The sequence below is a fragment of the Humulus lupulus genome, chromosome 2 (genome assembly GCF_963169125.1).
Source record: "Humulus lupulus chromosome 2, drHumLupu1.1, whole genome shotgun sequence".
NCBI lineage: Eukaryota > Viridiplantae > Streptophyta > Magnoliopsida > Rosales > Cannabaceae > Humulus > Humulus lupulus.
In genome coordinates, this window is record NC_084794.1 from 204888688 (window position 1) to 204916011 (window position 27324).

Below are 27324 nucleotides of genomic sequence, written 5' to 3' on the forward strand. Positions count from 1 at the left end.
ATAACACATGCATATAATATACTCACATAATAACATGAATCATGCATGCTACAAAGTCACACATTTAACCAATTAAACACATATATAAACCAATTATGCCCTCCCGACACGCTAATCAAGGTGCTAAACCCTATTAGCAATTTTGGGTCGTTACAGCTATATTGTAGTGACCCAACTAATTCTAAGACTTTGGACCATTAAAACTACTATACATAGACACTTTAAGAAAACATACATACGAAACATTCATAACTTTATTAAAAACTATAATGTTGAAATTCATAAATTTAGAGTATGGGATCCCATTGTCTAAAAAATAAAACATGACTGAAACTTAACTAAAATTTCTTACAAAACCAAGTGCGGAAAAATACATAGAAACATAATTAAAAATACTGAAAATAACTTCGTCCTCGAATCGTTCACGCATTCCATCGAATTCATTCTTCCTCAATACATAACCCCAAGTTGCCATGAATCCTTCCGCCGCCATAACTATTTTTCTGCATACATAAAAATAAAGGAATGAGTCTAATGCCCAACAAGGAAAATCTACTAAAAACATAAAACATACACATAAACTATATCATAAACATAAACATATACTATAACATATGTAATATACTACTACAATGGCCATTATACTACTTGGGGCTTGTAAACTAAACAAGTCATATGCCCAATAGATTGGTGGGGTCTTGCTAGCTAAGCAAGTCATATGCCCATAATTTATTGGGGATTGTTAGCTATACAAGTCATATGCCCAAGGTCTATCCACATACATAATATAACATTACATAGCATAACATAACATAAGATAACATATAAACATATCATATAAACATATAAAATTCTATCCAATTTTCCTTACCAATACCGGGATATGAGAACAAGGATGAAATTCGGAACACTCCTAAAAACCAACAATGAGAAGGTGAGTATTTCTAAAAGAAGGAGATGAAAAAGAAATTAATCTAAACCACTAAGAAGAAGAGCTTACCGAAAGGAAACCTTAAGTTCAAAGAACTTAAATACCTAACCATGAATGGAAAAATAATGAGTTAGGATCTGAATGGAAACTAAAGAAACTAAAGAATTAAACTAAAATGAACTTAAGATTAGGAATACCTTTGAATGTATTAGAAATGAACTACACCTTGATATAGAAAAACACACTATTTATCTTACTTCCCATGTGTTTAATAAGCTTAAGATGATAAAGCTTATAACCCAACCCAAGTGTTTATCACTCTAAAGTAAACCTAGCAACTTGAAGGCTCTGAACACAGCTTGAAGAATGAGAGAAATGGCTAGGTACTAGGTCCTATTTATAGAGTTCCAAGAGTGAAAAGATATTCTTTTAGCTTGAATAAAAATAATGAATATTTAATTGAAAAACATTTGAATATTCGTTCAGCAGAGGCCTAAGACTCGGTCAAAAGGTTTAGAGACTTGCTAAGAGGTTGAGTGTTGAATTGAGCTCGGTTTCAAAAATATTTGAAATATTTTCCCTAGAGCTGATATATCGCCCATAGTAGGCGATATATCGCCTGGGCTTATATCCCGAGGCTCTTCGATGCGTTTGTGCGAAGTTTACATATTTTCGTATTCCCCATGTGGCGATATATCGCCCCTATAGCTGCGATATATCGACATATGCTGAAATATTATACACGTAATTGCACTTTTTCAGCTTAATTTGAATTAGGTAAACAACTTTGATTGAGTCATATAAGGATTTCAAAGCTGCTGGCAGGCTTTGGGGTTTTCAAATATTTCTCTTATAAAACTATTCATCAAAAATGCTTAATTTCTCAATAAACATGCACCCGACAAGTGTCATGATCTTATTGGTCCTATCTAAACCTTATAGTATAATAAATGACATCTTTATGATCAGCTATATTAATCAAACCTTATGTTATAATTAATATTCTTAAACTATAGGTTAAACTTATAAAATCTATAAGTGTTGCTACGAGTGTTCAACTAAGTCCCGACTTGAACCAAAATCCACAGTAATAAACATACTATAACTACTACTAGCGATTATTATATCTAACTAGCTAAGTAAAATTCTGGGACTCTACAATTCTCCCCTACTAAAAAGAATTATTTCCCCGAAATTTACTTACCAAACAAATCCGGATAACGATCTTGCATGTCCTCCTCCAATTCCCACGTCGCCTCTCGTTCAGAACTATTGCTCCATAGGACTTTGACTATCAGAATACTTTTGGACCGTAACTGCTTCATCCCTATATCTAGGATGCTAACCGGTCGTTCCTCATAACTCAAGTCTTTCTGGAGTGCTATTGTATCGTACTTGAGGACGTGAGATGGGTCTGACACATATCTATGTAGCATCGAGATGTGGAACATATTGTGGCTATCTGCTAGAGCTGGCGGTAGGGCTAATCTATATGCAACTACTCCCACTTTGTCCAATATCTCAAAAGGACCTATAAAACAGGGACTAAGCTTGCCTTTCTTTCCAAACCGCTTCACACCTTTCATAGGAGATATCTTTAGGAAGACTTGATCTCCGACTTTGAATTCCACATCCTGCCGCTTGGCATCCGCATAGCTTTTTTGACGACTTTGAGCAGCGAGCATACACATTCTAATTAGCGCTACTGCTTCTTGAGCTTTTCTAACAGCTTCTGGACCAAGAATCTTCCTTTCTCCTACCTCGCCCCAATGTAACAGCGATCGACACCTTCTTCCATAAAGTAACTCATAAAGCGCCATCCCGATCATTGACTGGTAGCTATTGTTGTAGGAGAATTCTATCAGTGGTAAGTACTTAGTCCATGATCCTTCGAAATCAAGTACACAAGTGCGCAACATATCTTCTAAAATCTGTATGGTACGCTCGGATTGACCATCTGTCTGAGGATGAAAAGCCGTACTAAGACTTAGCTTAGTACCCATGGCTTGCTGTAAACTTCCCCAAAATCTCGATGTAAATACCAATCCTTTATTGGATACTATTGTCTGAGGGATTCAATGCAACCGTACTATCTCTTGGACATAGATGTCTGCTTATTGATCTGCTGTGTATGAAGTCTTAACAGGCAGGAAGTGAGTTGACTTGGTTAGTCTATCTATTACTACCCAAGCTGAATCATGCTGCTTACTTGTTCGTGGCAAACCCGTCACAAAATCCATGGCTATATCGTCCCATTTCTATTCTGGTATGCTAAGTGGTTGTAATAAACCTGCAGGCCGCTGATGTTCTACTTTCACTTGCTGACATACTAAACACTTAGACACAAATTCAGCTATATCCTTCTTCATTCCTGGCCACCAATATATTTCCTTGATGTCGTGAGTCATCTTGGTTGACCCTGGGTGAACTGAGTATGGGGTACTTTGCGCTTCTTCTAAGATCGTCCTCTTAATCCTTTGATCATTTGGCACACATACCCGATCTTTATATCTCAATAACCCTTGACCTTATATTGAGAAATCTGTTGCCTTTCCTTCTCTAACTGCATCCATATGTGCTACTAAAGTATCATCATGCCCTTGCCCGATCCGTATATCTTCTAATAGACTTGACTGGATAGACAGGTTAGCCAGCTTACCAATGACTACTTCTATTCCGGCACTGATCAACTCCTGCTATAGTGGCTTTTCTATTCTGGCTAGTGTTGCTATATCTCTATAACTCTTCCTACTTAGTGCATCAGCAACTACGTTTGCCTTTCCCGGGTGGTATAGGATTTCGCAGTCATAGTCCTTCACTAGTTCTAACCACCTGCGCTGCCTCATGTTGAGCTCCTTATGAGTGAAGAAATACTTTAAGCATTTGTGGTCCGTATAAATCTCACACCGTTCTCCGTAAAGATAATGGTGCCAGATTTTCAACACAAATACCACCGCTGCCAACTCCATATCGTGAGTTGGATAGCGTTGCTCGTACTCCTTCAACTGCCTTGAGGCGTCGGCTATTACCTTATCATTCTGCATTAGCACGCATCCCAACCCTTGCTTCGACGCATCGCAGTAGACTACAAACTTTTCGCTGGGTGTCGGTACACAGAGTACTTGTGCTGAGCACAACTTATCTTTAAGCAACTAGAAGCTCTTTTCACACTTATCTGTCCAGTTGAACCTTTGCTGTTTTTTGGTCAGATTGGTGAGCGGAGTGGCTATTTTAGAAAATCCTTCTACAAACCTCCGATAATAACCTGCTAATCCCAGAAAGCTCCTTACCTCTGATGCGTTCTTTGGTCTTGACCAATCCTTCACAGCCTCTACCTTAGATGGGTCTACTGCAACTCCGTCCTTGGATACAATATACCCGAGGAATGCGACTTGCGAAAGCCAAAATTTGCACTTCTTGAACTTGGTGTAGAGTTGATGCTCCTTTAGTTGCAGCAAAACCAACCTTAAATGCTCCTCATGCTCGTTTGCGTCCTTTGAGTATACCAAGATATCGTCGATGAACACTACGATGAATTTATCCAAGTAGTCCTTAAAGACCCTATTCATTAAGTCCATAAATGCGGCTAAAGCGTTGGTAAGACCAAATGACATAACTAAGAACTCGCAATGCCCATAACGAGTTCTAAAAGTTGTCTTGGGAATATCCTCTTCCCGTACCATGAGTTGATGATACCAGGACCATAAATTGATCTTTGAGAACAGGGTCGCTCCTCGGAGTTTATCAAACAAGTTGCCAATCCGGGGCAACGGGTACTTATTCTTAATCGTCACTTTATTTACCTCGCGATAATCTATGCACATCCGCATACTTCCGTCCTTCTTCTTTACAAATAGGACCAGTGCTCCCCATGATGAATGGCTTGGTCTAATGAAACCCAAGTCTAGTAGTTCTTGTAGCTGCGTCTTTAACTCCTTGAGTTTGGTAGGTGCCATCCGGTATGGTGCCTTGGAGATAGGCTCGGTGCTCGATACTAATTCGATTGTGAAGTCAATTTCCCAAGTCGGCGGCAATCCTGGCAAGTCGTTGGGAAATACTTCTGGAAATTCATTCACAATGCGGACGTCTCAAACCTTAAGTGGTGTTTCCTTTTCCACATCTGTGACGCTGGCTAAGTATGCTTAACATCCTTTTTCTATCATCCGCTGGGCTTTGAGAGATGATATAAGCGGTGTGCGTAGTCCTGAAACTGGTCCCAAAAAGCACAATCTCTGGCCGTCAGGAATCTCGAACGTCACTTTCTTGCATTTGCAGTTGATGGTTGCGCCATGCCTTGCTAGCCAGTCCATTCCTAGTATCACGCCGAAGTCTTTGATCTCTAGTTCTATTAGGTCTCCTTCTAGTTCTACGTCCTCAGTCTTGATTGGTACACCTCGTACTATCCGTGATGATAGAACTACTTTCCCCGAAGGAAACTCTGTTACAAACCTAGTTCTAATCTTTCACAAGGTTTGTCTAGTTTTTCTATCATTCCTAACGAGATATACGAATGAGTGGCTCCGGAATCAAATAATACAGAACATATATTATTGAGGATAGAAACCTGACCTGTAACCACTTTATTGCTAGCATCAGCTTCTCCTTGGGTTAAGGCAAATACCCTGGTAGGAACCATCTTGTCTTCCTTTTTCCCCTCTAACTTGAGCTAGGGACAATCTCTCTTCCGGTTTCCTTCTTGACCACAGTTGTAGCATCCCTTGGTGTTTGCCTGGCATTCCCCAGGATGTTTCTTCTGGAATTTAGCACATTGCGGGTATTCTACATAACCCGGTCTATTACTTCCATTATTTGTCCATGCCCTTTTATCGCTATCGGACTGCTTATTGTCAGGATGCCTTCTTTTCTAACCGTTATTGTTGTTTGACTGATTGTTGTTGTTGTTGTGGTTGTTCCGACCATTATGAGGTTGACTTGGCTATTTAGGCTCAGGCTTACTGGTGTAGAGTCCAAGAACTTTACTTAGCTAAGTTAGATAGTAGTATAATAGTAATAATAGTATTATCTTTATGACTGTGGATTTTTGGTTCAGACTGTGATTTATTTGTACACTCATAGTAGTACTTGTAGATTTTCTAAGTTTAACCTATAGTTTAGGAATATTAATTTTAACCTAAGGTTTGATTAATATGACTGATATTGAGGATAATATTTATTATACTATAAAGTTTAGATAAGAACCAATAGGATAATAGCACATGTCATGTATAGGTTTAATGATGATTAAGTATTTTGAGGATTAAATTTATTAAGGTTAAAATTTGAATACCCTAAGGTCAGTCAGCAGCTTTGAAAACGTTAGAGGGCTTAGTCAAGGCTGTTTACTCAATTCAAATTAAGATAAAAATGTGTAATTTCGTGTTTAAATAATCAGCGTATGCCGATATATCGTAGCTATAGGGGGCGATATACGCAGCACGAAGATACGAAAAACACGAAACGTTGCACGATTGCCTCGGGCATACTGGCCCAGGCGATATATCGCCTACAGGGGCGATATATCGCCTCTCTCAGCATATTTTGAAAGTTTTCAAAAATGTTCTCCATTCAAACCTTCAACCTCTTAATAAGTCCAACATCTTTTTGAACGAGTCTTTAGTCTCTGCTGAACTATAATTCTAATGTTTTTCACTTAAAAAGCCATTATTTTTATTCAAGTTAAATGAAGATCTTTTCATTCCTAAACTCTATAAATAGGACCTAGTACCCAACCATTTATTCATCTATTTCTCTAAGTTCAGAGGCTGCAAGTTGCTAGGATAGTGTGAGAGTGTAAACACTTGGGTTGGGAATTATAAGCTTGATCACTACAAGCTTACTAAACACTTGGGAAGTAAGGTTCTATACACATTTCAGTGTAAGGTTTAGATTGATCATAGAAGTACTCAAGGTACCCCAAACTCTAGTCCATTTCTGTATTATATTCTTTAAAGTTCTCATAGTCTTCTACTCATTCTAACCTTATTCCTATTCTTGGTTAGGAAATCCAAGTTCTTAAGCACAAGGTTTTTTGTAAGTATATTTTGATAGTATAGTTCCTTCTTCACTTTCATCCCTTTTCTTCAATATACTCATCATATTATAAATGGCTTTTAGGAGTGTTCCAAGGTCCCAAATCAGTTCTCATATCCCGGTTGATTTGGTAAGGAAAATAGGATAGGATTTATGTGTTATATGATTCTATATGTTATCTTATGATTTTATGTTATGTAATATGCTATGTAAAGTATGTTTGTAGACTTGGGCATATGACCTATACAACTAACAAGCCCCAAATAGATTATGGGCATATGACTTGCTTAGCTAGCAAGCCCCACTAATTTAATGGGAATATGACTTGTTTAGTTTATGGGACCCCAAGTAATAATGGCCATTATAGTATGAATGTGACATAAGTGTTATAGTATGTTTTATGTTACCTTAGGAATTTTATGTATATGGTTATATGTTAGATTTTCCTTGCTGGGCATTAGGCTCACTCCTTTTTGTTTATATGTGCAGGAAAATAGCTTTAGTGGCAGGAAAGATTCTTGGAAGCTTGGGGAATGTGTATTGAGGCGGAATGGATTCATGGAGTCGAGAGTTTCAGTTTCGAGGATGAAGTCTTTATTTATGGTTTATGTGTATTTTTTCCGCACCTATTTATGTAATCTCTTTTCATTACAATTAAGTTATGTTTTTTTAAAACAATGGGATCCCATATCCTGCTTTGAGTTTATGTAAGTATTAACATTTGTTTTTACAAGTTTTAAATAAAGTTATGATCTTTTCACTTGTAAGTTCTATTAAGGATTAGGGTCTATGTGTAGTTTTCATTAATGGTCCAAAGTCTAGAGTAGTTGGGTCATTACAACTGGCATCCTCTTTACTAAAATTCGTGTGTAGCCTTTCTACTTCTATTGTCATTTCCAGAACATTAGCATAGGTTGTATTTCCTGGGTTTGCTAGCTTAACCCCTAGTTCAATCTTCGATCGAAGTCCTCTAACGAACTTGGTCACCCTCAGGAGATCAGTTGGAACCATTTCCGGTGCAAACTTGGCTAATAGGTCGAACTGCCGAACATATTTTGCCACTGATAAACTCCCTTGCTTCAGACAAACGAACTCCTCAACTCTTGAAGCGATGACTGCTGAATTATAGTACTTTTTGTGTAACAGCTCCACAAATCTGGTCCAATTCATGGTGGCAACATCGTGAGTCTACTGAACTAAGTCCCACCATATTCTAGCATCTTTCTTCAGCAAAGACGAAACACAGGATATGCGGTCTGCATTGCCGAGATTCATGTGCATTAGGATTGGCTCCACATTTCTAAGCCATTCTTCCGCCTCGAAGGGGTCTGTTGTCCCTTCAAAGTTCGAAGCGTGTTGCTTATGAAACTGCTCATAAACTGGCTCCATGTGCTGAGCTGGGTATGGCGCATAGTTCGCCATTGGCCATCCCCCATATGGACCAACTTGTTGGGGGTGTTGGAGCCATTTGTTGTGGTTGTGGTTGCAGCGGAGGCGGAGGCTGAGTTTGAGGCTGAGCCTGTTGTCGCTGTTGCTGCAGTAATTCCTCAACTTGCTGTCGCAGTCTGGCAATTTCCGCAGTGTTGTCAACCGTCGGCGGCGGTGCATTGCGGTTGGTAGTAGCACGCACTCCCCTTCAGCGAACCGGAGGGGCTTCATTGCTCTCAGTATTAGCGTTGGAGGCATTAGCATTGGTGCGAGCGGACCTTCTGAGCAACATCTTAGCAGAGTTCTAACAGTTAAGAAAAATATGTTAGAACTTTACCCTAATAGGCTCTAAGGCAAAAACTTAATCTAAACAAACATAACTCTGACCTATTTATTATGATTTCTTATGAAAATTAAATAAGCCTTCTTTATCATTAGAGTGGGTTTCTATACTTAGAAAAATAATCCATCTTTATTATTTTCTAAGTCTATTTCTAATCATCCTATATGACTAAATTCTTAGGCTCGAAACTCATCATTGTTCCAAAGTTAACCATATTGAGGGAGGGCTGGGATCAGTAAAATCGTTCCCACTACTATGGCCCCCTAACTCTCAATATAGAAAGCCTGGTTCATTGATTTATATCCACCCTCACCGAACTTAGTCATTATTCATTAAATTTATTATTTAATATGATTGCAAAATAAAAATCAAACTCATACATGTCATCAAAATAACATTGATATTTATTTGGAAAAAGTATTTTCGCTATGTACAATCATAAAAGAAAACCAATAATAAATAAAATAAATAAAGAAACTAATCTATTCTAAAAATTGGGATCTTCTACATCCGATCCTTCATCTAACATGTCATTGTCTATTTCTTCATAGTCATCATTGTCTTGAGCCTCAAAATACCCCCGAGGAAGGTTCGTAAAAATTCTATGTTTTTGCTCATTGGTAAATTGGAATTCCATCTTAGAGGTGAACCTAAGTATGAGAAAATAATATCTCATAGCTACTGGTAACTCATCTTCATCATCTATCGTCTCCCATATATCTTCTAAGGCTGCAATCATGGTTGGATAGTCTTTAAAAAGTCTAATCACTAAAACGTATTGCTCCGTTGATCTCATCATAGTTTGCTTAGTTTCTTGGAGGTGACCTATCTCCCTGTGAAATAGAAGTAGTCTTCGAGTGATTCTTTCTATTGCTCCTACGAGGTTTGTTGGTTCTCTAATCCTTTTTAAGACCTTAATGGCTCGGATATCCTCATAAGTTAATGCTCCATTCATTCTTAACTGAAAACATAAAGGCTAAAATCGTTAGCTATACATATAAACATAATAACTATAACATAAACACTTACTTGGCGGTTAGATTCGGAGCTTAAGCGTGTGTATCAAGGAGAACTTCATGCGAGTGAACCGTGTCTCTGAATCCAACTATAATCACCCAACTAATTCTAAGACTTTGGACCATTAAAACTAATATGCATAGACACTTTAAGAAAACATACATACGAAACATTCATAACTTTATTAAAAACTATAATGTTGAAATTCATAAATTCAGAGTATGGGATCCCATTGTTTGAAAAATAAAACATGACTGTAACTTAATTAAAATTTCTTACAAAACCAAGTGCGGAAAAATACATAGAAACATAATTAAAATGACTGATAATAACTTCATCCTCGAATCGTTCACGCAGTCCATCGAATCCATTCTTCCTCAATACACAACCCCAAGCTGCCATGAATCCTTTCGCCACCATAACTATTTTCCTGCATACATAAAAATAAAGGAATGAGCCTAATGCCCAGCAAGGAAAATCTACTAAAGACATAAAACATACACATAAACTATATCATAAACATAAACATATACTATAACATATGTCATATACTACTACAATGACCATTATACTACTTGGGGCTTGTAAACTAAACAAGTCATATGCCTAATAGATTGGTGGGGTCTTGCTAGCTAAGCAAGTCATATGCCCATAATTTATTGGGGCTTGTTAGCTATACAAGTCATATGCCCAAGGTCTAACATAGCATAATATAACATAAGATAACATATAAACATATAAAATTCTATCCTATTTTCCTTACCAATACCGGGATATGAGAACAAGGATGAAATTTGGAACACTCCTAAAAACCAACAATGAGAAGGTGAGTATTTCTAAAAGAATGAGATGAAAAAGAAATGAATCTAAACCACTAACAAGAAGAGCTTACCGAAAGGAAACCTTAAGTTCAAAGAACTTAAATACCTAACCATGAATGGAAAAATAATGAGTTAGGATCTGAATGGAAACTAAAGAAACTAAAGAATTAAACTAAAATGAACTTAAGATTAGGAATACCTTTGAATGTATTAGAATTGAACTACACCTTGATATAGAAAAACACACTATTTATCTTACTTCCCATGTGTTTAATAAGCTTAAGATGATAAAACTTATAACCCAACCCAAGTGTTTATCACTCTAAAGTAAACCTAGCAACTTGAAGGCTCTGAACACAGCTTGAAGAATGAGAGAAATGGTTAGGTACTAGGTCCTATTTATAGAGTTCCAAGAGTGAAAAGATATTCTTTTAGCTTGAATAAAAATAATGAATATTTAATTGAAAAACATTTGAATATTCGTTCAGCAGAGGCTTAAGACTCGTTCAAAAGGTTCTGAGACTTGCTAAGAGGTTGAGTGTTGAATTGATCTCGGTTTCAAAAATAGTTGAAATATTTTCCCTAGAGCCGATATATCGCCTGGGCTTATATCCCGAGGCTCGTCGATGCGTTTGTGCGAAGTTTACATATTTTCGTATTCCCCGTGTGGCGATATATCGCCCCTATAGCTGCAATATATCGGCATACACTGAAATATTATACACGTAATTGCACTTTTTCAACTTAATTTGAATTGGGTAAACAACTTTGACTGAGTCATATAACGAGTTCAAAGCTGCTAGCAAGTTCTGGGGTTTTCAAATATTTCTCTTATAAAACTATTCATCAAAAATGCTTAATTTCTCAATAAACATGCACCCGACAAGTGTCATGATCTTATTGGTTCTATCTAAACCTTATAGTATAATAAATGACATCTTTATGATCAGCTATATTAATCAAACTTTATGTTATAATTAATATTCTTAAACTATAGGTTAAACTTATAAAATCTATAAGTGTTGCTACGAGTGTTCAACTAAGTCCCGACTTGAACCAAAATCCACAGTAATAAACATAGTATAACTACTACTAGTTATTATTATATCTAACTAGCTAAGTAAAGTTCTGGGACTCTACATATATTAGGTTTAGTACACTAGGCAACATACATAAGACTCTATAGCACTTGCATACTCTAATTGAGTCACCGCTCTTCCTTCATCGTTCTCTAGTTTTACACTATGATCGAATGGAGCATTAACTTATTTATTCTTAAGATGATTAAATTTTTCCAATACTTTCTCAATATAATGGGCTTGTCCCAAAGCAAAACCCCCCACTATTTTTATCCACTTTTATACCAAGTATGGTATTAACTTCTCCAAGATCTTTCATCTTGGAGGTTGATGATGATAACCTCTTTATTTCTACTATCCCTTTCATGTTATCACTCAAGATTAGCATGTCATCCACATATAGACAAACAATGATCACATAACTCTTTCAAGTTTTTGAATACAAACACTTATCTCCATTGTTATGTCTAAATCCATTAGATAGAATGACTTGATCAAATTTTTCATGCGATTGCCTTAAAGCTTGTTTTAATCCATACAAGGAATTTACAAGTCTACGCACTTTATGTTCATTATTTGGTAGGACAAACCCTTCGAGTTGTTCCATGTAGAACTCCTCATTGAGGTTACCATTAAGGAATACATTTTTGCATCCATTTGATGAACATATAAGCTGTGTGTAGAAGTCAAAATGATCAAAATACTAATTGAAGTTTTTCTTGCAACAAGCGCATAGGTATCAAAATAATTAATACTCTCTTTTTGCCTAAAACTTTAAACTACTAATCTAGCTTTAAAGGTTTGGATAATGCCATCTGTGTGGTATTTCCTCCTAAATAACCACTTAAAGACAATTGGCTTAGGCTCCGGTGGAAGGTCTACCAATTTCCAAGTGTTATTGGAAAGAATAGAGTCCATCTCATCATTGATGACTTCCTTCTAAAATGCACTATCTCTTGATTGCATCCTCAATAAGAATTACAATTGGAATTTTCCTAATATCTTCTCTATTTCCTAGACTTTTATCTTTTCTAATTCTTAGACTTTTTCTAAGTTCAATGAGTTTTTCTAAAATCCTTTGAGTTTTCTCCTCTTAAGAATCTCTTTGGGATGTAGATGCTTGAGAATTATTCTGATATAACAAATTTTGTTATAGAAAGGTAGAAGTTTGAGAATTGTTATCACATAACCCATTCTCAAAAAATTCAACTTCTCACAACATTAGACTCTAGTTCTAATATCCTATAAGCTTTGTTAATGTCGGCATAACCAACAAAAGCACACCATATGGCTCTTGAACCTAACTTTGTTCTATTATGTTCATTTTTCTTGCAATATGCAAGACAACCCCACACTTTGAAGTACCCTATGTTGGGTTTTCTTCCTTTCCATAACTCATATGGAGATATCTCATTTTTCGTCATTGGTATCCGATTAAGAATGTGACAAGTGGTTAACAATGCCTCATCCCATAAGTTAAAATTAAACTTAGAAAACATAAACATAGAATTTATATTCTCTACATAAGTTCAATTTTTTTTTCTTTCGGTAACACCATTGTGTTGTAGTGTATATGGTGCGGTGCATTCAAGAATTATGTCATTTTCTCCACAAAATGCATTAAATTCATTAGAGAAGTACTCACCTCCTCTATCACTTCTTAGCACCTTAATCTTTTTATTAAGTTGATTTTCAACTTTCGATTTATACACTTAAAAAGCATAAAAAGTCTCATCTTTATGCTTTAAAAGAAACACATAGGTATATATATATACTATAATCATCTATAAATGAAAGAAAATACATCTTACCGCCTCTAGTTAGAATACCATTTAACTCACAAAGATCACAATGAACTAACTCAAGTAGATTAGATGATCTTTCTACACGAGGAAATGGTTTCTTTATCATCTTGGCCTCAAGACATATTTCATATTTCCATAATTTTTAATAGGAAAATTTACATGTGGTATTTTTTTAAGATTTTATTCCAAAAATACTGTGTAACATTATTGTACGCCTTGATTTTCCCACGGGCTATTAGCGAGCTGAGATACGGCCTAATCATGTCTACCACGTGGACATCCCCAAGACCGGAGCTGCCATCGTAGGATCCTACCTCCTTAGCTCGAGGTAACCTAAGGGTTCGCCAAGATTACTTAAGGACTGAGTCTGGACTCTGAAGGCCACAGGTCGAGGGAAGCATCTAGCTCGTTATACGAGCTAGAGTTGGAGGCTATGACCTTTTATAAAGTCAACCACGCAAGGTAAACATGCATATATCAGACATCACGTGTCTGATATATCCCTGACTTCTCGGACATGTAGCATGAACATGTGTATTCTGGCACCCACGACTGGGTTGGGTCGTGCGGCCCATTATCCCCCTTACCTATTGATTAGACCACACTTCATGTGTCAGGTTTTAGGAATTAATCATGAATGTCACAGAGTTGACATGATAGGTAAGAAGGTCACGGGATGACCTTCTTACCAACTCCCAGGTGCCCTCTCCTATAAATATGGAGACCGTGGGAGTTGCAAAGGGTTGGATTCTATTGTGTAAGGAAATACCCTGTAAAAGAATACCAAGCATATAGCAATAATATTGACTGGTGGAGTAGAAGGATTTTAACCTTTGAACCACCTAAAAAACGTGATTGTGTCACTTGTCCATTTACAAAGATCATTCATCTCTTTCGGTTCAACATAAGCACTAATCCTTTCCTCTTATTTTCTTAATTACCTGTTGGCGAAGAACCGCGTCAACAGTTTGGTGCTTTCATTGAGAGCTAGTTAGATTGGTGCTATCGCAAACATCCAACTATGGTGACCACTCGATCCAGACACGGTAACGAGACAGAACAGCATGATGGGCAGGAGGCTCATCATATCGCCATCCCCGGTGAACAAATTCCTGAGGTCCAACAGCGGTCGGGCAAACAGCCGGTGGGCCAAGATGACACTGGAAGTTCAGCGCCCTGGCCACATAATCCAAACCCAGATTTTTACACTGCGGTAGAGATGGAAAACGCTCAGCTGAGGAGCCAACTAGTGAAAGCTAATCAGCAGATTAAGGAGGTGTTGGCCCGACTACCCCCTCTTACAACCGACGCTAACGTCGGAAAGAGGCAAGGTGAGACTCATAAGTCCCGCCGGGGTAATCGGTCTAGGCCTAGCTGCTCGAACAGACCGCCGACATCCAAATCTATTCCCTCATCGTACCGTCGAGAGGCAAACTTCGAAGAAATGCCTAGAGCCGAACAACAGTATAGCCGTTCGGTCCGAACTTCAACTCCCAGCTCCCAACCAGCCTCGAGCGCGCCCAGGAGAGCTCTAGGAAATTCCAGAAGGAGATCAGGGTAGGGCTCACAGCATCAGCCCGTCCCCACCAGCCGTCCTGCACCTCGTCCAGATCGCCAGGCGCGGGACTTGCAAGTTGGTAGGGCCGAAAGGCCCCCACCTAACTTGATCCGCCCTGATGGAACCAGGATCGCATCTCCGGTCAGGCATCCTTAGTCTCCAATAAGATATCCGTCTCCTCCTCGGCCCATCCGAGATATTCCAGCCTACGGAAGTAGCAGGAGAAATCCGCTGTCCGCAGGACCTTCCCGACGCAGCAGGGCGCCGAGAGATAGCCCGGATCCTCACCCCCAAAGGCGGACTTCGAGCCTCTCTAACAGGAGCTACTAGACCGGCAGTCACTGGAGTGACCTTTCTGGCGGAGACCTGCATCAGCATTTAAGCTCGGCACGAGGTCCTCCAACCACCCAGGGGGCGACTTGCGAGATCGCCTTAACTCTCATAGAGGGGAACTAGTAGGAGGTGACCGCCATGCTCGCTCAGGGGGAGACCTGTCCGAAGTATGTAACGGCGAGAATGCCCCAAATAACCTATCTCAAGATATGAGGGGCAATAACCCACCAAATATGTACAGTGGATCCGGAGCTGTTGAGCAGCCTCGGAATAACCAAGGAAATCAGGACAAAACCCTTGAGCGCATGGCTCATATGGAGGAGCTAATGAGGAAGCTCCTGTCGGAAAAAGAGAAAGACGAGTATGATTCGGGGGACGAGCTGGAGCTCTTCGCCCCCAGCATAGCAGCAACGACATACCCACCAAGTTTCCGTATGCCGCACCTGTCCAAATTCAACGGAGATGGAGACTCGTTGGATCATCTGGGGATGTTCAACACCCTGATGATGGCCCGCAACATTGGCCCTGAGCTAAGGTGTCTGATCTTTCCCTCCACACTGACTGGACCAGCCAGGCAGTGGTTTAAGCAAAGCAAAAGACAATCAATCAACTCTTGGAAAACTTTCTCGGCTGACTTCAAAAGGGCATTCCGAGCCTCCCAGGCTGCCTGCGTCAAGGCCGACTCTCTGGCTAACGTGAGGCAGCAGCCCGACGAGCCTCTGAAGGCTTACCTGAGCAGGTTCGCAAACGTCACTGCTTGGGCCAGAGACGCAGATGACAGCTCCAAGCTCATGGCCTTGAGAACTGGAATCCTCGTCGGAGGGGGACTCTGGAAAGATATACAAATGAAGGGAGTTAGCTCAGTAAACGAGTTCCTAAATAGGGCCTAGGAATGGATCAACTTGGAGGAGGCTGAAGCCTTAGCTGTAAGAACTAGCCAGGTCCCTGAGCAGCCCGCTGGAGTGGGGACGGAGGTCGCGACTGCGACCCAGAACGTCACACAGAATAACCAATTCGGGGGAGGCAAAAGAAAGGGGAACGGCGAGGGCAACCAGCACAGCCCAAAGAAGAATAAATCCGTAGACAAATTTCAGCCGGTCTACGCGACTTATACAGAGCTCACCCACTCTATGGAGAAAATCTTCCTGGCGAATTCTACTTGCCTCCCCTAGAAGAGGTCGGAGCCGTTGAAGCACCAAAAGGGGAAGAGAGACACCTCCAAGTTTTGTCATTTTCACAACGACGTTGGGCACAATACTGATGATTGTAGGCATTTGAAAGATGAGATAGAGACTTTCATTAGAGGCGGCCCCTTGGCTCAGTACGCGCGGAACAGGGTTCCAGCAAGTCGACCTACTCCAGAAGTCCCGGTCAGTCAGCCGGGTCTCGGATAGATCAAGACGTCCCTCCTCCCGTGATAGGAGGAGAGATATCCACAATATCTGGAGGTCCGCATTTAGCTGGCGCGAGCAGGGGTGCCCAGAAGAGGTACGTAAACGAACTTAAGGCGCATAATGGAGTAGAGTTCGTCCCGGAGCAGCGTCTGCCAAAGCAGCAGCGATTGGATAGGCAACTGATCATTTTTACGGAAGAAGATGCGGGCCATGTCTAGTTCCCTCATAACGACCCTCTGGTCATAGCAGTTCAGCTCGCTAATCGGAGGGTTAGGAGGGTGCTGATCGATAATGGGAGCTCGGTAAACCTTCTATTCCGGTCCACACTGGAGAAGATGGGTTTGACTGTCGCCGAGCTGAAGGTGACCTCCATGATGCTGTATGGTTTTTTGGGAGAAGGATCAGCAGCTATAGGGACAATCGAGCTGGTGATCACCTTAGGAGAAGGACCTCAGACAGTCTCAAAACTCCTCGAGTTCGTGGTCATCGACTTCCCCGCTGCGTACAATGCTATTTTGGGTCAGCCCACACTTGTAGCTTTTGAGGCCATCACTTCTGTTCGCCACCTCGCGATGAAATTCCCTACTTCCACGGGCATATGCACAGTCCGTGGCGATTAGCTCGCTGCCAGGGAATGCTACAACATTTCCATGAAGGGAAAATCGAAACCCGGGAAGCTAGCAATGGCCATCCAAGGTGGTGGAGAGGAATCTCAGGAACCCTTAGCTGATCCTGAGATTGAAAAACCTCAAAGCGCCGAAGGGGAAAATATCGTCTTAAGTGAGGATATTGACCCCCGAATAGGTGAGGACAGGTCCGAGCTCTAGGCTATTGAGGAGCTCGAGGAAGTAAACATCGATCCGCAGAACCCTTCAAGGATGGTCAAGCTCGGGAAAAACCTCGGTAACAAGAGGAAAGCGGAGCTGATCATATTTCTGTGGGATAACCTGGATGTGTTTGCGTGGTCACACGAGGACATGGTGGGAATCAGCCCGAGTGTCATCATGCACACCCTTCATTTGGATAAAAGCGTTCCTGCAAAGTCCCAGAAGCAAAGGCGCCTGGGAACAACCCGGGCTGAGGACTTAGAGGAAGAAGTAGCCTGGCTCAAGAAATGCGGCTTTATCCGTGAAGCCAAGTTTCCAATTTGGGTCGCCAACCTCGTGCTGGTCCCGAAGCCCAACGGGAAATGGCGGACCTGCATCGACTTCTCCGACCTGAATAAAGCCTGCCCCAAAGATTGTTTTCCCTTGCCGAGGATTGACCAATTGGTGGATGCCACGGCGAGGCACGAGCTCATGTCCTTTATGGACGCGTCCTCAGGCTACAATCAAATCACCATGAATCCGGCGGACCAGGAGCACACTAGCTTCATGACCCCGACTAACGTTTATTGTTACAAGGTCATGCCTTTTGGGCTGAAGAACGCCGACGCTACATACCAGAGGTTAGTAAATAGAATGTTCGCCAACCAGATCGGGAAGAACATGGAAGTGTACGTTGATGACATGCTAGTCAAGTCAAAGACTGCCAATAACCATGTTTCCGACCTGGAGGAGTGCTTCAAGATTCTACGGGAGTATGGCATGAGGCTTAATCCACAGAAGTGCACTTTTGGAGTCGCATCTGGAAAGTTCCTGGGTTTCATCGTCAATACCCGAGGAATCGAGGCAAACCCCGACAAGATCAGATCATTGCTCGAGCTTCCCTCACCTAGGTCGCGCAAAGACGTCCAAGGCCTGACAAGAAGGGTGGCAGCCTTCAATCGGTTTATTTCAAAATCCACCGATAAGTGCCTGCCATTCTACAACCTGCTCCGAGGAAATAAGAAGTTCGAATGGACAGAAGAGTGCGAAAGCGCTTTCCTCGACCTGAAGGCACATCTGGCCGAGCCACTCGTATTATCCAAACCAAAAGTAGGAGAGCCCCTTTTTCTCTACCTAGCTGTCACAGAGGATGCAGCCAGTGCCGTATTAGTCCGAGAAGAAGACCGGGTTCAGAAACTTGTCTATTACATCAGCAAGAGACTTCTCGGGGTTGAATCCTGATACCCTTTGATGGAAAAATTGGCGTTCTGCCTCATCACGGCCTACCGAAAGCTCAAGCCGTACTTCCAGTCCCACTCAATACACGTCATGACCGATCAGCCTTTAAGGCAGGTTTGGCAAAAACCTGATGCATCGGGACGTCTGTTAAAGTGGGCTATCAAACTCAGTCAGTTCGAGATTTTATACACCCCACGAACTACTATAAAAAGTCAGGCCCTGGCCGATTTTGTGGCAGAGTGCACAGGATTCCGGGAAGACCCTGTAGAAGACTCACCCCAGCTCACCTCGGCCCGGGCGTCGTGGAGGATCTTCGTGGATGGTTCATCCAATGAGAATGGCTCCGTGGCTGGAATCATTTTAATATCCCCTGAGGGACATAGATTCCACTTGGCGCTGAGATTCGGATTCAAGGCCTCCAACAATGAGGCCGAATACAAAGCTTTGTTGGCCGGGCTAAGAATAGCCGAGGAGCTGAAGGCGAGCTCCGTTCAGTGCTTCAGTGATTCCCAGCTCGTGGTAAACCAGGTGCTGGGCGAATATCAAGCACGAGGACCCAAGATGGCTACCTACCTGGCAAAGGTAAGAGTTGAGCTGTTTGCGTTTGGGCGAGGCTCAATCGAGCAGATACCTCGGGAGCAGAACGCTAACGCAGACGCTCTTGCCAAGCTCGCCACCTCCGGGGAGATGGAGGCGTAGGGGTTAGTTCTAATAGAGTTCTTGGAAAAACCAAGTATAGAAGAAGTCAGGACGGAGGTCGAGATGATCGACGCTAGGCCAACCTGGATGACCCCCATCCTTGAGTATCTCGTCGAAGGGAAGCTACCTGAAGGGCGTAATGATGCGCGGTGGGTACTGTATCAAGCTCCCAGGTTTACAATAGTGGACGGGGTGCTGTACCGACGTGGGCACTCCCTACCTCTCCTACGATGTGTTCTTCCAGGCGAAGCAAAGACCATCCTGCAGGAAGTGCATGAGGGTTTTTGCGGAGATCACACTGGGGGGCAAAGCTTGGCCCTAAAGGTCCTGATGCAAGGATATTACTGGCCCACTCTGTCCAAGGACTCGATCTCGTATGTCAAGAAGTGCGACAAGTGCCAGCGATTCGCCACCGTTGCCCGAGCTCCCCCGGTCAAGCTGAAGATGATCTCTTCCCCATGGCCATTTGCGGTCTGGGGAATCGACTTGGTTGGCGCCCTCCCTACTGGAAAAGGCGGGGTCTGCTACGCCGTGGTGGCCATCAACTACTTTACGAAGTGGGCTGAGGCAGAACCTTTGGCAACGATAACCTCCAAAAAAGTCCTCGACTTCGTGGTTAAGAGCATTATCTGCCGATTCGGGCTGCCCAAGAAGATCGTTTTTGACAATGGGACTCAGTTCGACAGCAAACTCTTCACCGAATTTTGCGAAAGGAACAGAATTGTGAAAAGTTTCTCCTCTGTGGCCTATCCTCAGGCGAATGGCCAGGTCGAGGCTGTCAACAAGACGTTAAAGGCAAGCCTCAAGAAGAGACTAGATGAAGCCAAGGGGGTCTGGCCAGAACAGCTCCCCCAGGTTCTGTGGGCATATCGGACCTCACACCAGACTCCTACGGGTCATACTCCTTTCTCCCTGACTTTTGGGAGTGAGGCGGTACTCCCCGTGGAGATTAAGGTACATTCACATAGAGTCCAGGCATATGACCAGGACCGCAACCACGAGCTACTTTGCGCTTCCCTTGACTTGGTTGACGAACGACGAGAAGATTCGCAACTCCAGCTCACACATTACTAGCAAAAAATCACTCGTTATTTCAACTCAAAAGTCAAAAAGCGCGCCTTTACCATTGGCGACGTGGTCCTCAGGAGGGTTTTCTTAGCCGGTAAGGATCCCAAAGACGGAGTATTGGGACCGAACTGGGAAGGGCCATATCAAGTCATCGAGGTCATTAAAGAGGGAACTTAAAAATTAGCTCGGCTCGATGGAGGGGCAGTCCCACGAGCTTGGAACGCCATCCATTTGAAGAGATATTATCAATGACCCCCCTTGTAAGGCCTAAGGGCCATTTTTTATGTATTAAGAAATGAGAATTAACTTTTCTTTTATGATTGTACATATTTACAAGTGTAATCTAAAGTAACCACGGAAGACCCTTTCCCAGTTACTTGGGGGGCATATGGTACCTGGATATAACCAGGTCGCCTTAAAGACTTAGAAGTTAATTCAAATCGATTGATCGTTGTTTTTCTTAAAAGACACGAGATAATTGATAAAAATTAACGTGAACTAAGTCCTATCCTGGATTTAACCAGGTCGCCTTAAAACTTAGAAGTTAATTTAAATCAATTGATCGTTGTTTTTCTTAAAGAGCATGAGATATTGATAAAAATTAATGCGAACTAAGTTTTCAAACTAAGTTCCTGGACATAACCAGGTCATAAAACTTAGAAGTTAATTTAAATCGACTGATCGTTGCTTTTCTTAAAGAGCACGAGATATTGATAAAAATTAACGCGAACTAAGTTTTCAAACTAAGTTCCTGGACATAACCAGGTCATAAAACTTAGAAGTTAATTTAAATCGATTGATCGTTGCTTTTCTTAAAGAGCACGAGATGTTGATAAAAATTAATGCGAACTAAGTTTTCAAACTAAGCTCCTGAACATAACCAGGTCATAAAACTTAGAAGTTAATTTGAATCGATTGATCGTTGTTTTTCTTAAAGAGCACGAGATATTGATAAAAATTAACACGAACTAAGTTTTCAAATTAAGTTCCTGGATATAACCAGGTCATAAAACTTAGAAGTTAATTTAAATCGATTGATCGTTGTTTTTCTTAAAGAACACGAGATATTGATAAAAATTAACGCGAACTAAGTTTTTCAAAATAGTAACTAAAATGCGTAAAGGCAAAAGGAAATAAACCAATCAAAGGAAAAAATTGATAAAATTGATTGTCTCGAGGTAGAAAAACCTCATGCAAAGTTACACAAAAAAAAAAAAGAATGATAATAAAAGAGTGGGTGCAAAATGGAAAGGCCCTAGGCTCCACCAATCGGCCCCGTGGAGGTCGCCGTCTCGCCCTCCTGCTCGGCTATGACGGAGACTTCCCCGGTCTTAGAAGGTGCCTCTTTCTAGAGGCGAGCTTTAAACCCCTCTAGCAAGGGCTCGCAGACGTCCGCTCCCAAGAAGGAGAAATCATCGTCCGAGTTGTAGACCCAGCAGTGGTAGAGCATGTCCTCCATGGCGGAGTTGGAGGCTGCCTTCTCGGCTTCCAGGGCGGCCTTGGCCTCCTCGGCCCCAGCCTTCGCAGTGTCTAGCTCTGCCTGCGCAGTGGCGAGGGCGTCTTTGGTGGCATCGACCTCTTGAAGCTTAGGACGGGCTTCAGCCAGCTCGGCCTGCACGGCCGCCAAGGCATCCTTGGCTTCCTTTTCCTTCTGTTGGGCCGTCTGCAAGGAAGTCTGATGGGTGGCCAAAGTCGTCTGATGCTCACCCCTCATATCCTCGAGCTGGGCCTTGGCCCTGGCTAAGCTCCGGTGAAGGGCCAAGACGTTCTGCAAAAACAAAGAGGACCCTGCCTTAGAAAAAAAAAGGAGAGGAAAAACGGGGCAAGGCATGATAATCAAAATTAAGGGTAAAGTCAGCTTACCGTTAAGGCCATGCCCAATGACAATTCCATTACGCCCACCGGGCTCCTAGTTTCGATGGCCCGCAACTCCCTCTCATTAAAGCGGTAGAAGTGGCTGACGGCGTAGCTCGCCGTCTCATACACCGTCCCTCGAAAGATATCTGGAATCTTCTCCAGGTCCTGGGGTCCACCGGGATGCGCACCTCGGGAGGCGCAGTTGCCGAAGCCCCGGGCTCCGCTCCTGTGTCCCGGACAAAGGCCGGAGCTCGCGGAGGGGGTGGGGGCATAATCTCCACCCCAGCAGGAGGTGTAGTTTCCTCGGCCTGGGCAGCTGGGGTCTGCTCTTTCCCCTTTGCAGGGGACTTGGTGGGGGTCCCAGCGGCCTTCTTCGCCACCCAGAGCTTCTTCATTTTGGGCCCAGAGGCCCCAGCTGAGGATTTCCCTCCAGTGAACATAGCTCGCAGATTTTTTCCCCCAGGCTGAGACATCTCCTCTGGCAAAACAAAGACAACAACAATATGTCAGTAAGCAGTCATGCAAAAACAAAAACAAAGGGGAAAAAAGAGAAACTCAAGTATATACATATAATAATAGGAATCCTACCCCCCGAGCTAGAGGAGGAATCTATGGTCACGACCATCGGCCCTGGAGCTTCTGCGGGGGAATCTAAGACAATTACTTCTCGAGCTGGTGCGGGTTATGGATCCGAGGCTATCTCAGGACTAGACTCTTCTACGTATTGCCTAAGACCCGGAGCTACGACACCCTCCCAGAGTGATGGCCATGACCGAAGGTTAGTCCCATACTCCTCGAATAGGACCGAACTAAAGACTAGGGTGTTGTCTACAACTATGGTACCCCTAGGGTGGCTACTTTCGTAATCCAACACGAGCTGGTCGACGCAATGAAGCAGGGTTTCGTCAAAGTCTGGGTCACTTCGATGGCGTCGGACGAGCTGTTTGGGATTGAAGCTAGCTAGCCGGGGGTCTGCAGTGGCCCTATCTAAGTTCCTAAACATGTATGGGTTACCTTGGCCGGAGGGACCTGCAGCTGCTCCGGACCAGATCCTCTCCTCGTCCGTTCTTTGGGCGACCTCCAACGCCCGCTTCCTCGTTCTCACGAGGGGCACCTCGTCCTCCTCATCCTCATCCCCCGCTACCTCCTCCACGAGGATAGGCCTCATATCGCGAGCTGGGGGAGGCACCCGGGGCCTCCTCAGGTTCAGAGTCTGGCCTGGGGAGATCAGCTTGCAGGCCAGCATCGTCTCGTCTGTCACGAGCTGGCGATAATCCTTTTCACTGGGGGACAAACCCAACAGTGTCTCGTACTGGCTCCCGAGGATCACATACTTCTCTGTCCTCGCGAAGATAGCTGCAGAATTAATCTAAGTCAGAAATGGATACAGGGGGAGCTAACCGATACTTAACTTACGAGCTAAGGTTGAAAGGTACTTACAAGGACGGTCGAAGTAGTGCAGCTCGCAGTTTCGGAACCCCGTCGACATAAAGAATTGGTCTTTTAAGTCGTTGGGGTGGCTGGGCAGCTCGATGACCGCAGCCGTGTTGGGGAACCGAGTCAAGCAATAGAACCCGTCGCCTTGCCCCCGCTGCTCCGGGCTGGCCTTGAGGCAGAAAAAATACAGAATGTCTGCAGGAGTGGGGACCTCCCACTCCTGTTTCAAGAACAGGTATCTTAACCCCGCCAACAAATGGTAAGAGTTGGGGGGAGCTGGAATGGGGCCAACCTCACATAGTTGAGGAAATCGGTGAAGTACTAGTCTAGCGAGAGGAAGGCCCCCTCCTTGAAATGTTCGTCGCTCCAGGCCGAGAACACCTCATCAAGCGACGCGCAGCTCCGCTCGCCTTCTAAGGGAGGTCAGGCAATCATGGTTCCTCTCCCCAGCTCGATGTTATGGGAGAGGAATATTTTTTTTACCCTCGCCTGGTCAGTGATCTTTGAGACGATCTTCTCCGCCTCGAAGAACGCGTCGGGGGCCACCTCGAGCTCCCATTCCACTGCTGGCCCGAAGTTGGGAATCGGGGATTCAGCCATCACCTCCTTACCCTTGTTTTGTTGGGAGGAGGAGCTGCCTACGGACTTCCTGGGAGCGTTCTTCTTGGGTCCCATCTGGTCGCCTAGCGAACAAAAAGAAGAAATTTTAGAAAAATGCGACCTAAAAATGGAGAAGAATATGAATGTGTTTCATTGGCACGAGCTGAGGTAAGCCCAACCCGTGGAGAGTGAGACCACGCGGTTCTTCTAACACGTGCCTATGCTCCCAACAGATCCCCGATTACTCGGAATTCGTGTGTCAGGAGGGTCAGGATAGAAATTTTCCTTGGAAGGAAAGTTTCAGTAGACGAGAGGTGCAAAACTACCTGTGAAGCGTGTCCCCTAAGCTACCCGGTTTTGCACCCAAAGTACTGGATACTTTAAACCAGCATACCTAAAATCCTACCCAGAAAATCTCCCCAGAAAATGCACCCTATAAACCATGCTCCTAAATGGTTTTCTACTGCAAACGATACCCTAACCTAAAGGGCTTTCACCCTTCATGCCCACAAGAAACCAATAAAACATTGCATGCGACTACAGTAAATATTTACCTAGGCTACAGTGAAAAATAATTTCAAAACATGCACAGTCAGGAGACTTACAAAGTGTTCTGGTTGAGAAGAGGATGAATGGGTCGTCTGGGTTGGGGCTTCGCTGGAGTGGTTGATTCCAAAGCTTCAAGGGAGCCCTTACACCTGAACTTCTTGAGTGCTGGGAATGGCGGTCGAAAAGAAGAGGTTTTTTCTTTTTGAAGATGAAAAAGAGAGAAGAAGAAGAAAAATTATGAAAATTTTCAAATGAACGGGTGGCCCATGCATAAGGTGGCCACCCCTTTTATATACATGAAGGGCCACGTGAGGAGGGCCGTTGGATTGCCCTGATGTGGGATCCAAGTCTCTCCACTCGAAAGTCGAAACGACGGCTGAGTATAGGCTAGGCCATTTAATGCAGTTCTCGGAAGACGTACCGTCACCAACCACGATGTTCCACGTATTTGGCGCCTGCGTAAAATGTGGAATATGAAGAGTTCATGGGGAAGCCTAAAAGCCCCTACTGTGGCCCTACGCGGCATCGTGTACCACGAGCAGGGGCTTGGGGGCAAATGTACGCCCTGATTTTCCCACGGGCTATTAGCGAGCTGAGATACGGCCTAATCATGTCTACCACGTGGACATCCCCAAGACCGGAGCTACCATCGTAGGATCCTACCTCCTTAGCTCGAGGTAACCTAAGGGTTTGCCAAGATTACTTAAGGACTGAATCTGGACTCTGAAGGCCACAGGTCGAGGGAAGCATCCAGCTCGTTGTACGAGCTAGAGTTGGAGGCTATGACCTTTTATAAAGTCAACCACGCAAGGTAAACGTGCATATATCAGACATCACGTGTCTGATATATCCCTGACTTCTCGGACATGCAGCATGAACATGCGTATTCTGGCACCCACGACTGGGTTGGGTCGTGCGGCCCATTATCCCCCTTACCTATTGATTAGACCACACTTCATGTGTCAGGTTTTAGGAATTAATCATGAATGTCACAGAGTTGACATGATAGGTAAGAAGGTCACGGGATGACCTTCTTACCAACTCCCAGGTGCCCTCTCCTATAAATATGGAGACCGTGGGAGTTGCAAATGGTTGGATTCTATTGTGTAAGGAAATACCCTGTAAAAGAATACCAAGCATATAGCAATAATATTGACTGGTGGAGTAGAAGGATTTTAACCTTTGAACCACCTAAAAAACGTGATTGTGTCACCAGTCCATTTACAAAGATCATTCATCTCTTTCGGTTCAACATAAGCACTAATCCTTTCCTCTTATTTTCTTAATTACCTGTTGGCGAAGAACCGCGTCAACAATTATATTTACAAAAATACTGTTTTTTAATACTTTTTTTTTGCATACCGTTGTTTGTGATGCAATTGTACAACTTTATTTTTTTAATTTTATCTTTTAACCACTGTGTAATAAAAGGAATTCTAGACATTTTTTTAACTGATTCTCTCTCCTTTCTCTCTCTTCTTTGTGACTTTAAACAAATTTTTCGGCCACACCGCTAGTCATTTGGTCTCAAGTGGGGTACCATTGCGATCTAGTCTTTGAGGTGGTCATTTTAATATTTGAGAAACATATGTTTTTTCGCCTTCGCTGGAGAAGATGACCGAAGTTAAAAGTAACATTTTAGTTTCTTTTATATTTGGTTTACCAAAAAATTCTTTTTTGCTTTGTTGTATTTAAAAAGTAACTGCGTAGTTGTTTTCTAATTTGGTTAAACAAAAGTTTATAATAAAAAACTAAAATGTGTATTTTTTTATTATAATCTGAAAGTAACTTTTAAGTTTCTTTTTTGTTTGCATAATAAAAGAAACACTATTATTTACATGTAAATAACATTAGTGACTAAAAAATGAATTAAAAATTTTCATGAAAAAAAGTTACTATATAGTATACTACAAATAACTTTTGATGATAAGTTATATAAGAATTTGTTATACTTTATTGTAACTCATTAATTCTTAAAACTAATTTTGAATGTAACATAAATATATCTTAAATAATAAGATACTATAATACATCCTAAAAAATTTAATCAGTATTTTAAGATAAAAAAGTTTCAATAAATTTTTTTTGGAGGTAATCCAAATGTATATGAAATAATATGCTCTAAAAATAAACATTTTTGTGAAAAAGTAACCAATTGGCAACTTATCACCATTATAAGTAACCAAAAGATTACTTTTGAAAACCCATAAAAATGATAAATTCAGGATTTCGGGAATGTTTCCAATTCAAGTATGTTATTTTTGAAATCTGGTATTTTTTGATGATGTGGCAAGGCATTTTGTAAATAAAATTTTGTAGGTAATTTTTGT

General features: G+C 42.3%; 2 protein-coding genes across 4 annotated transcripts in view; both read right to left on the reverse strand.

Moving 5' to 3' along the window:
- Window positions 1-301: 301 nt before the first annotated feature.
- The window catches only part of LOC133818902 (disease resistance protein RPV1-like), a 95990-nt gene continuing 68967 nt past the window's right edge, over window positions 302-27324 (reverse strand). The window contains exon 5 of one of the 2 annotated variants that reach the window (XM_062252015.1): window positions 302-503. In XM_062252015.1, the coding sequence (XP_062107999.1) occupies window positions 441-503 (63 nt within the window). In that variant the 3' untranslated portion in view covers window positions 302-440. Of the gene's footprint in view, window positions 504-9972; window positions 10180-27324 lie in introns of those variants that run through there. The other variant, XM_062252013.1, reaches the window with a different exon arrangement.
- Window positions 21612-25675, reverse strand: LOC133818901 (uncharacterized). 2 transcript variants are annotated; one of them, XR_009886158.1, is made up of 3 exons: window positions 23849-25675; window positions 22415-23764; window positions 21612-22319 (listed from the first exon to the last, which is right to left on the reverse strand). XR_009886158.1 is itself a non-coding variant. In XM_062252009.1 (2 exons), exons 1-2 carry the CDS (start codon window positions 22442-22444, stop codon window positions 21900-21902), a joined length of 450 nt encoding a protein of 149 aa, XP_062107993.1. In that variant the 5' UTR covers window positions 22445-22947; the 3' UTR covers window positions 21612-21899. The 2 variants fall into 2 exon arrangements, 1 of the variants encoding a protein (XP_062107993.1); XM_062252009.1 differs by lacking the exon at window positions 23849-25675 and having other exon boundaries at window positions 22415-22947.

Coding starts and splice junctions, on each gene's coding strand:
- LOC133818901 (XM_062252009.1), bottom strand. CDS start 22,444: ATGGAATTGTCATTGGGCATGGCCTTAACG. Junction 22,320..22,414: donor CATTGGGCATGGCCTTAACG/GTAAGCTGACTT, acceptor TTGTTTTTGCAG/AACGTCTTGGCCCTTCACCG.